This window comes from Girardinichthys multiradiatus, chromosome 1 (genome assembly GCF_021462225.1).
Source record: "Girardinichthys multiradiatus isolate DD_20200921_A chromosome 1, DD_fGirMul_XY1, whole genome shotgun sequence".
Lineage (NCBI taxonomy): Eukaryota > Metazoa > Chordata > Actinopteri > Cyprinodontiformes > Goodeidae > Girardinichthys > Girardinichthys multiradiatus.
The window spans coordinates 43,789,832-43,801,027 of record NC_061794.1 but is presented as its reverse complement, the minus strand read 5'-3'; the positions used below and the strand labels follow the sequence as shown (position 1 = coordinate 43,801,027).

The window sequence follows — 11,196 nt, the reverse complement described above, 5'->3', positions numbered from 1 at the left end:
GAGCTAATGTTTCTACTTTGTTCACCACCAGTGTTGCCAAGTCCGCTTATTATAAGCGACTTTGGGCTTGTTTTTCTCTAAAGTCGCTTCCATATCTCGTGGGTTGCGGTTTTGTGGGCTTGTTTTTGAACGTGAAGTTTGGGCTTGGTATTCCTTCCGAGTGAAACCCCTTAATTATCTCCCAGCTCCCACAATAAAGCAAAACACAAGTACATAGTTTGTCCTTCCCACGTCGCTGTTTCCTGGTTATAGCTCCCAGCAGAGTTGACAGAACACCCCGAACACACTCACGCTAGAGTCCAGAGCGACACGGAACCGAGTGATGAGACGGAGTCAGAATGAGATGCAGTAAATGGGGAAAATATGGAAAACATTTTAAAACAGAGTGGGAGAAAGAGAGCACACTGCAAGACAGGATCTGACCTGAGATTAATATGTGCTCACCATGACTTTTTCTTTTAAACAGACTTTAAAGAAAGGTTTTTCTTGACTGTTTATTGTCATTTTGCTGCTAGGAATGCAAAATGCACTTTTCTTTTGATCAGTTGTTATTCAAAATTTTAAGTTATTCAAAATGTTTATGGTAAAAGTGTTAATAATTTTGCTGTTGCTTTTGTATAATGCCATAATAAATGTATACATTTATGCTGTTTGTAAAACAGAGGTGCTTGTTTGGATAGAGCTGGTTGCTTGTTTCTCTCACGAGACCTGGTACCATTGATCACTGCACATTTTCATATAAAACAGAACCTTGTCTGAGCTGAATACTTGATAATGACCCGAAGTGATAAACATTTTATGTAGTCTTGATATGATTGTGTAAAAGGGTAAATACATTTTAAAATGTTGTAAATCTAGTTAAAGTAAACTTCAGCATGCTATAGTCAGCGTTAATCATATTAAACAAATTCTCAACAACAAAATTGTGGCTGGTGAAAATGCGGATTGGCTGGTAACTTTGGAAAACCACTAGCCACAGTGGCTGGTGAACAAAAAAGTTAATGTCAAACCCTGATTATATCAGTTCATATAATAAACCCACAGTGGCTCTAAATAGTCCAAGGAGACCGTGAACACAGTGTACATGAATCCATTTTATAAGACAGTACCTCATTCTTCTACCTTATGTTCCCTAGCTGTTTTTACGACCTGGGGGATACAAATAAGTTTACAAGCAGGGCATGCTTCTTAAATCGGCCTAGATAACTAGGTCATAAATCACACGAACAATTATGCGGAAGCAGGGGACCAATAACTTGGCAATGCAAGGAAAGTTTTTTTCTATAAACAGAGTTGCTCTCAACTTTCAAGCTGCCAATTTTGTGTCGGTGCTGCCAAGTTGCTGCTATGAAGAAAGAAACTTCAAAAAATGCATGGATTTCTTGATCCGACTCCTCGCTTGGATTTCAGTTGAGACACTTCGTGCACCTTCATCTGCTTTTGTTATCAGCCGCTACAATTAATAAGGCAGAGAGCAAAAATGTCACATTTTTACCGGAGGAACCGTAAGGTTGATGCGAGCCCAGCGAGGTGACCGGCCTCGGTACCGAGGCTCCACACCTCCTGTGTCCTGAGGTCCGTTCTGCACCTGCTTTAAGCTGGAGTTTGTATGTGTGGGAGAAGAAAGTTTACTAATTTAAAAATGATGAAGAGACAACTGGTTTCCTCTCAAGAGCCGACACGGGGGACCTTTTATTCAGAACACATCTCTGAATACATCTTCAAACAAAATCCCAAAGAATCCCTGCCCTCAGTTCCTACCGGGCGTTTTTTATACAGATATGAGCATTGGTGTGTGTGGGATCCTCTTGACCAATTGAAATCATCATACTCGTTTACGTAAAACCTTTGCCACAACATTGATTCTCAAGAGCAGTTCCAGCAATACAAACATCTGCAGGAAATCATAACTGGTCGACGTGACAGTTTGCAATAACAATTTCATCACTTATCTGGACCGCTGAACTCTAACGTCAAGGCGACCAGGCAGGATTCAGGATATTATAATTCTTTCCAGCTGGACTATTTATATCCAGCCTACAAGTTTGCTTCTACAATAACAAGTCCATCAGTCCTTCCTCACGCCAAGAACGTTTCACAGAATTCATTTTACATATGGTAAAAACAATAATAACACTTTTAATCTAACAAACAAAGCTTTAAGCTTCCACATATGCAGCGCCTGTTGATTCATTTCAGTCTCTTACTCTTTTGCCATTTCACATGAATATTTGAAATGTATTTTTATTTTTTATTATTGTTTGTATGGCTGAACATATGCAGCATTTTTAAATGGTGAAAAATGAAAATGATGTGTGTTTTTTCAATTTAACAGAAATGTTTAGAACGTCTTTTATCTCTTTTGTTTGCGTGACCTTTTCTCAAGCATTGCATCCTTCTTTTCCTGCTTGCATCACTTTTCTTTTCCATTTACATTTTTAAAAAAAGTGTAAAAAATGCTTTAGTATCTCTATTTCCCTACATATACAAGAGGCTTCTGCACCTACACCAACAGTTTCAGCCTTACTGTGGAGGAGGAAACAGTGTTTTTACCAGCGTATCAGTAACATTATAAGACGTAGGTTCACAAATGGATCTTAGGAAAAGGATGTTAAAATACAAAAACTACAACCAAAAAATACAAACCAGATAAATATATACATGAAAGCATCTTTATTGGGACTTCAGCAATATTAGGTACATGGAGAAAAACAAACACCTGTAAATTAGATCAGTAGCCAAAATAATATGTGGATAGGGATTGTTTTGGTTTTAATCTGTCTAAAGGGAACCTCCAGAGAGAGAACATGGACACTGGCTGAACTACCACAGGTTAATTTCAAACCCAGTGCCAAAGAGGGACACGCCCATCTTACGACCAAAAGAGAAACCGGTTCCCAACACTTTAGCTTCCACACCCGTCAGACCAATTTCAACCCCAGTGTCGACTGCCAGACCGACCTTAGCCTTCACTGGACCAGCGGAGGCAGAAGCACTTGCCAGTTCTGCTCTGGCAAAAGCTGTGGCATTCAGTGTTCCTGCAGAGACGACGGCTGCTGTGCTGACGTTGGGTCCTCTGGCTTCAGCATCAAACACGCTCCATTCAGCTTGAGCCTTCCCAACTCCTGCTTCAGCATAAGCTCCTGCTTTGGGAATACGCTTCCCTGGTTTGTCCTCCAGTCCATTTGCAAATGTCCCTGCATTTGCAAATGTAGAAGCAGCAGAGGCTTCACCAGGCCGGTCAAAGGTGTCAATCATTTCCACAACACCGGATGATCCAAGAGAGAGTTTTGCTCCACCATTAACAACTGCAGAGGTAATAACAGTGAATGATCTTAAACAAAAGGACAAACAGTAATGTTTTAGAAGTAATACACCTACTTATTATTATTATTTCCATCAAACCACGTAGCTATGTACATTATGTAATGTTATTACTGCCAGTACTTATTATTATAATATTAGCATTATATTTTCACATGGAAAGTAGGACCCACAACAAATGGCTCAGATTTTTACAGTTGCCATGGAGCCCACTTTGAATAAATATCCATTATTTTTCACTGTTTCTAAAATGATTTGCATCGGGTTGAAGGAATACGTTCTAAACAGGGACTCGCCTACCTGGCATCTTCAGGATGAAGTGATTCCCTCAGAAAGAAAAGAGCAGATCAGTCTGGAATGTTACAAAAGTGTTCAATTTTTACATGAAATACTCATAAACCTACATTCCCTGTTATAATGACAGCCATAATCATGCTAACAAACTGTACCAAACATCAGTAAATAAAAGTTTCAGCTACATGCAATTAAATTCAAACCTCTATCGTAAAATGACAGCACCGCATGTAACCTTACCTTAGTGATGTTGCCTGAACTTTGTCTGATTTCAGAGTTCTGCTGCACCCGTGGTTTAAATACAGCAGGAAGCCTTTGTACATCCCGTTTATCTAAATAAGGCAAGAACATTTAGGAGTGACAAAGAATGAATCTGAAAGTAAGTCTAGGAAGACTGGAAATGGAGTGAAGATTCCCATGAGTAAATATAAGGGATTGGACTTACATCGTACTGATATTAATTATAAATGTATAAACTTTAGACATAAAAAAAGGATAAATGAGCAGAATGTACATGTATGAGTATGTTTGATTTTTTATATAAAGAAAAACGTCACTGTCATGAAGTTCTATTACATCTGTGAGTGAAATTGCAATGTTGCCTTGCAGCAAGAAGGTCTTGAGTTGAAATCCCAGGCTGGAGTCTCTGTGTGGAGTTTGCTTGTTCTCCCTGTGCATGCTAGGCTGAATGTCAGGAATCCTTATCCAGCATATACAGAGAAACTCAGGGACATTCCCAAGCCAGAGATTAGATATTCATCCAGCAGGTTATGGATCTTCCTGCAGTTCTTCTCTGAAGCCCCTCATATACTATCTTCTCTGACTGTTCTTACTGGAGAGAAGCAGAGAGTCTATGCTGAGCCCCTTCTGGACAACTGAGCTCCTTACTGCGTTCCTGAGGAACCCAAACACAATGAATGCACTAATCTTTGCTTCAGACCCCATAGCTGAAAACCAACATTATACAAACAAAAGATAGAACTAGAATGGACCAAAGAAGCATCTATCGAATAATTTATCTACATTATTTACTTATTTGTTGCTCATAAGATTTATAATTTAATATCCATAAATCCAGAAAGAAGCAAAAGAAAAACTGAAAGAAAAGAGCTGATGCTGAATCAATGGTTCATTACAGCAGCAGCATCAGTTTTGAAATCTGTTTCACTATGAAGGTTCTTCAGGCTATTGTCCATCATGCAAACATTAGCACAGGCGTTTAAAATTTATCTTAACCCTGAGTGTTTAACATCCATCAGCACATTTGGGTTCTTTGAGAGACATTCTTAGGGTCAGAGTTTGGTACTAAAACACCAGCAGAGTGCTGTAAAACAGATAAAGAGGCAAAAACTAAGTGTACAGCCACCACAATGACATGCAGGGAGATGACCCTTATTAGGGGTCAAAGGCTAAGATATTTCAAGACCCTTTTCCCTATTATTGTGCATTGTAAACTAAAAGTAATTGGGACACAAATCTCTCTAAACTCGCTTTGTTTTTCTACCTGCAAATAATCTCCTTATTTAACAAAAATTACATTTAAATTGATTATTATCTTTATTTTTTTTGTTCTGAAGTGTTTTCTGTGCAGTACATAGAGTTGCAATAATAATGTAAGATTTTCTCCTTCCTGTACTGATATTTGAGTTACCACCAAGCAGGCAGGGGGAGAGCCTTGTACTGTATGAGTTGCAATTTTGTATTTTGAATAATTTAAAAATATGCTTGACCAAATATCCATCTAAAATGTTATGTCTGGGCTGAGTGATAAATATTTTTCCCATTGGGAGTTTGGGAAATTAAGTGTTAAGGCTGTCTCCCAAGGGCCTCTGTTGATTTTTGGCTGTAATTATCTAGAGTAGAGCTTTTAAAAAGCTGAAGGTCGCTGTGGGAAGGTGAAATTGCCCTTTTCCCTGAAAGTTATTTACTCTCTTTCCTGCAACAAGGGGCTTCATGGCAGAGTGGTTGGAAGCACTGTTGCCTTGCAGCAAGAGGGTTCTGGGTTTAAATCCCAGCCTGGTGTCTCTGCATGGAGTTTGCATGTTCTCCCTGTGCATGTTTAGACTCTCTTCAGGTACTCCAGCTCAAGACTATCTGTGTCTGTGCTGCCCTGTGATGGACCGGAGACCTGTCCAGGGTTAACCTCGCCTCTCTCCAATGACCGCTGGAGATCGGCACCAGGCCTCCACCTCCCTGCAGAGATAACTGGGTGTAGGATAGGCATAGATGTCCTGCAGCCTGCTGTAAATCCTACAACGCTGCATCTCCATTCTGATTGGCCTCCCTTGAGTTGCCACTGTCCAATCAGGGTGAAGCGTTGACAAAATGTATTTTGTGCCTCAATTCACAGCAGTTTCCTAGATGTAACTTACGTTTCACACAGAGGGAAGGCAGATATCTTCTTTTCTGTATCAGAGGGTCACAAACTGCGCGAAACTGAATCAGAAATACAAATCTTTTTTACAGACACACAAATGTCTGGCTGCAATTATACAAACATGAATTAATCTTTTTTTTACAGATGCACAGCCCTTGATTCCTCAGACATTTTAATTCGCAAGGTTACAAAGCTTGATTTACGAGCACAAAATGATGTGCCCATAAACTGTGCATTTCTTCTCTTCAGATCAGACTGGGGTTGTATAAGTAGAAGGAGGCCGTTGTTTGTTCATGCTGTTAAACTAAAGGAAGCCAAAAGATTTGGCAGTGACTAAATATGAATCTGAAAGCAAGTCTGGGAACGTCTAAAGGGGAGTGAAGGTCCTAATGAGTAAACATAAGGCTGGAATTTCCTGAGTTCAAACTCAGTCAAGGTGATTCCGGGGGGAATTGATATGCTTTCTCCAGGCAAGAACTGTTTTTTACAAGAACACACCACCCTCTTCCAGCCTATCCATGAAGAAGCTGGTTTTGGCATTCCCAAACCAGAGATTAGATATTTATCCAGCAGGTTCTGGATCTTCCTGCAGTTCTTCTCTGAAACACCTCATATACTAGACCTCTGTACAACATCATTACCAGATGTAGAAAATATCTCCTTTAATCGAGAGAAGCAAAGAGTCTACTCTGAGGCCCCTCTGGACCACTGAGCTCCTTACTGTGTTCTTGAGGAACCCGATCACAATGAAAAACTAATTTTTCCTTGCTCGAAAAATAGATAAAACTAGAATCTATGGACCAATGAAGCAGCAGCAAAAAGAACAGAAAATGAAAAAATCCACAGATCAAGTCCAACATACAAAATCAACTATAAGCAATTAAGTTAAAATCAACTAAACTGATGCCATTTTGCTGTTTATGTGAGTGCCAGAATGCAGAATCCCACAAGAAACAAACAAATAAATAAATAAAATAAATGAATCAACATGTAAGTATAAAACGACACAAATGCACATAAATCACTCATCATGTTCTTTCTTTATTTTATTGTCTATTTGCATGGGGACATGCCTTAAGTATAACCATATAATAAACACTTTAACATTTATTGCCTTCACTAATTTGCAATGCATATCCCCAGATGGGCTTTTAACAACATAAAATAGTTTCAAAGACAGTAAAACAGCAGAGCAACATGAAATATCACACATAACATAATGTTACCCAGAGACAGTGCTTATTCATAAAAATAGTTATTAATGAAAGCATTTCTTTTAACACCTGAATGCCAGTAACCTCAGAGGTTACAGTAAATTTCACCACAGCAACTTCCATCGGGTGGAGGGGTCCAGTTTGAACACTTTGAGGTGACAAACTGTGAAAAGACAGCGACAAATTTAAATTATATATTAAAGAATGAATATCCTCAGTTTAGACAAAAATCTGCGTGATGATCCACCTGGACATTTCTACTGCTTCTGTTGTTCCTGCAGCTTGACTGCACCCTGCTGGTCGAACCTACGCAGCACAACCCCAAATGTCACAATGTCATTTTTTTTTCTCTTTACTATTTTGTTAAATAATTCCTGAAATGTATTTGGATGTTATCTTACCATCTGATTTCCTCCTGGTTTTCCATTTGTAGAGGAACAACACAGCTGCAGCAATCAGCACCGCGACACAGAAAGCCAGAGGCAGAATGTGAACTGAATGAGAGGGAAGGATGATCAGCTGGACTAAAACCAAAGGTCAAAATCAACTACACATCTGTGAGATGCTGAAGAGAGAAAAAAACACAATGTGGGGAAATGATAACTGTCTTGACTGAGAGAGAAATTGTGATTTATATTTTAATGAACCATGATGTAATTACAGTGTCTAAAGCAATGCACATTTAAGAATGAAATTCAAAGCTAATGATATAAATAGAGTTTTAGGTCTGCAGGTCTGGACCTTTAGAAGCTCCCGTCTCATCAGTCTGCTGCTGGTCCAGCTGCTTCGGTCTGTCAGGGGGAGAATTCAGGGCTGCAAGTGACAACAACATAGGAAAAAGAGAAAACATTTACGTTTACCTGTTCCACAGGTGATCAGTTACAGCCAATATACTGAGACATACATCAGCAAGTTGGTGACAGGTGATGTGGGTGATCTATAAATCCATATCTAAATGAATAGAAGCAAAATCTAGAAATAAAACAAGTTAACGCATTAACTGTGAACTACCACTCCAAAATAGATAATGCTGTATAAATATGTACTTTTACAATAGATTAAGCACACAAGATGTATGGGAAACCCCTTTTGCCAATAGGACAGTCTTCTTTCATAAGGCTGGAGCACACAGAAATTAAGGATCTCTCATCTCTAGATTGTCCATCGTTCTGGTTCTACTCTTGTGATCTCTTTTCTTTTGCTCAACCTGCAGGTTTTCTATGGTTTGGACCATTATTCTGCTGAAAGACCCAGTGGCGACCCATTTCCAGAGGTCTGTAGGAGGCCACCAGAGTTTCATCTAAACTGTTCTAGTATTTCAGAGTCCATAAAGCCATAAACTCTGATGTCTCAGGGACTTTTAAAAAGAAACAGACCCACAGCATCAGGGAGCTTCAACCATAGTTAATGGTTGGCATGATTCAGACCTTTATCTTAAGCCAGATCCACCCAGAGCATTTGCTGCCATTAAGCTCAATCTTAATCCTATCAGACTAAAGCAGGTGGTTCCAGTTAAAGTAAGTGTAATGATAAATAAACTCAACATGTTTAGGGTTGTGATGGTCGGACTGAAGGACTTTTGTCTGGCATGCGTTTTTCAAAAACCAGTTGGATATTATCTGATGCAATGTTTCTCACCTGGTCTGACTCCTGGACCCACCATCAGCCCTTAGCAGACTCATGAATGAAAACAGAACTCACCATCTGTGACTACGATGTTGAACTCCTGGTGTGCATCAATCATGAAGCGCCTTTTCAAGCCACACCTGTACCGTCCGCAGTCAGACTTGGTCAGCTGTGAGATGTTCACATAAAGAACTGTAGAAGAAACTGGGAAAGTTCCCTCTTTGTATCTGATGCTGTACCGGCCTCTTTGAGCCTCAGTGGCTTCAGTTTTAAGGAGAACGTCTCCATCTTCACACGGGTGCCTGCAGAGAAATTTCCCTCCTCCAGAAATAGCAAAGGAGCACTTCGCTGTGATGCTTCCTCCTTCAGTTTGGATCAGCGTTTTTGCATCACAGAGAACTGTGAAAAAGACCAACAGCAAACAGTGATTGTTAATATAAGCTGTAGACCTGCTGCGCAACAGGCTGTGGGTTCATTAATGCTCACAATATGCCTCCAAATGCGTTCATTTTTGGTTTTACCGTTTTTGTTTTCTCACTATTACAAAGTAGGAGAATTATCCAAACCAGAAAACTGCTGCACGGTCCCAAAACACTCCTGAATTTCTTGTGATTCTACGGTATTTTTACTGCGCCAAATAAAACCTAAGACAATTAACTTTACGTGGGATAAACGAGATGTTAATTTTTAATGTTCTCCTCTTGAACAGACCCCTCATTCTGATAAAAAAGGAAAACCCTAAAGGTTTGCATTGGGTATCTTTCCTCACCTGAGAACAAGCAGAAGATGACAGCATGTTGCATTTTTCTTTAAAATGTTTTTAAACTGCAGAAGAAAGGTTTCCATCACTTCATCACATCCAGTCCCTGAATTTCTGACAAATCAGGAAGGACCAACTTTGTCTTTCTTCCTCCTTGTGGTTTTATTCGCTTCACACACACCTGCTTTTCTGATGAAGCTGCTTCCAAATACAGCAACAGGGTTTTGGACCACATCTCTATATGTAGGCGGACATTTTATTCAAACCATGAAACTATCAGAAAAGACCAGCCAGGAGAAATGTCCTGTTAAGAGTAATTCTGGGATGTTTCTGCTTGTTATTTTCAGCGTCTATCCTGACCACATCCCCAATCTGAGTATCGCTTTCTCCACCTGGAGATCTGAAGGTGAACTATGTTGACTCGTTTTATTTCTCCTGCTGGGAGGTTTTCTGGACCAAAAGAATTGAGAACAATGCAAACGACAGAGCTGTATGTTTTTCTTTCTTTTTCTTTATTGTGTCTTCTTTCCCTCATTCCTTAAGTCCTCTCTTTTTCCCTTTTTCTGTCCATATTTCCTTGTAGCCTTCCTTCATATTTAGTACTTCCTTGTGTCCTAACTTCCTTTCTTCCCTGACCCCTTCCTTCTTTCCTTTCTTGTTTTCCCTCCCTTCCTTTTTGCTTTCTTGTGTCCAACCTCCTTTTCCTATTTTTTTTTCTTACTTTCTTTCCTATCTTGTGTCCCATTTTCTTTCCCTTTTTTATTTCCAGCCTTCTTTTCTTTTTTATCCCATTCCTTCATTGACTTCCTCACATTCTACTTCTCATCTTTCTTTTAGTGCTTCATTGCTTCTGTCCTTCCTGGTGTCCTTCCTTCTTTTGCTACCTTTTGTCCTTCCTTCTTTTCTTTCTTCCATTATATCCTACCAACTCGTGTCCTTCCTTGTTTCTTTTCTTCCCTCCTTCCTTCCTTGTGTCTCTCATTCCTTAAATTCCTTGGGTCCTACCTAGTAGTAGTTTGCCTTGTATCCTCCTTGTCTTGTTGCCTTTCCTTCTGTCCTTCCTTGCGTTCTTCCACTTTTTCTCTTTTATGCTCAGAGTTTGTAACATTTTATTATCTGTATAAAACGGTATTTACACACATGACAATAACTTTGTATGTGAATACTTAGAAAGAATAAAAAAAAAAGCCTTAAAAGCTTTTCCCCTAATTATTGCAGAGCAAATAATGATTTCAGGTCCAATTGAAAGTTGTCAGAGATGCAGATGGTAAACTAGATGGTTTGGCTCAGGACAAACACCTTTTCACACAAACTTCATGCAGCCACAAAAGCAACGGCAACTGAAACCGGATCTTAAAAATAATACTGGTGCTTCTCCAGAACATTTAAATCGGGTCTTTCTCTGCATGAATAACACAAGTTCTCAGTTCCTTATTGGTTTTAGTGCCTGGTAGAACTGAAGGTCATGATCTTTCAGTTCCCCTAATCTTTTCCACACTGTGTTATAGCTCCTTACAAAAGTATTCACACCCCCAGAACATTTTTGGGTGTAATTTGTCAAGTATTTTGTCAAGAATTTAATGTAACAGAAGAACACAAAG

General features: G+C 39.4%; 1 protein-coding gene across 1 annotated transcript; it reads right to left on the bottom strand.

Annotated features, from left to right (window-relative positions):
* Positions 1-7,112: 7,112 nt before the first annotated feature.
* On the bottom strand, positions 7,113-9,825 carry LOC124876233. The gene is made up of 6 exons (XM_047378850.1): positions 9,605-9,825; positions 8,911-9,234; positions 7,951-8,022; positions 7,611-7,703; positions 7,457-7,515; positions 7,113-7,372 (listed from the first exon to the last, which is right to left on the bottom strand). The coding sequence occupies exons 1-6, from the start codon at positions 9,636-9,638 to the stop codon at positions 7,295-7,297; spliced, it is 660 nt and encodes a 219-aa protein (XP_047234806.1). The 5' UTR covers positions 9,639-9,825; the 3' UTR covers positions 7,113-7,294.
* Positions 9,826-11,196: the final 1,371 nt, after the last annotated feature.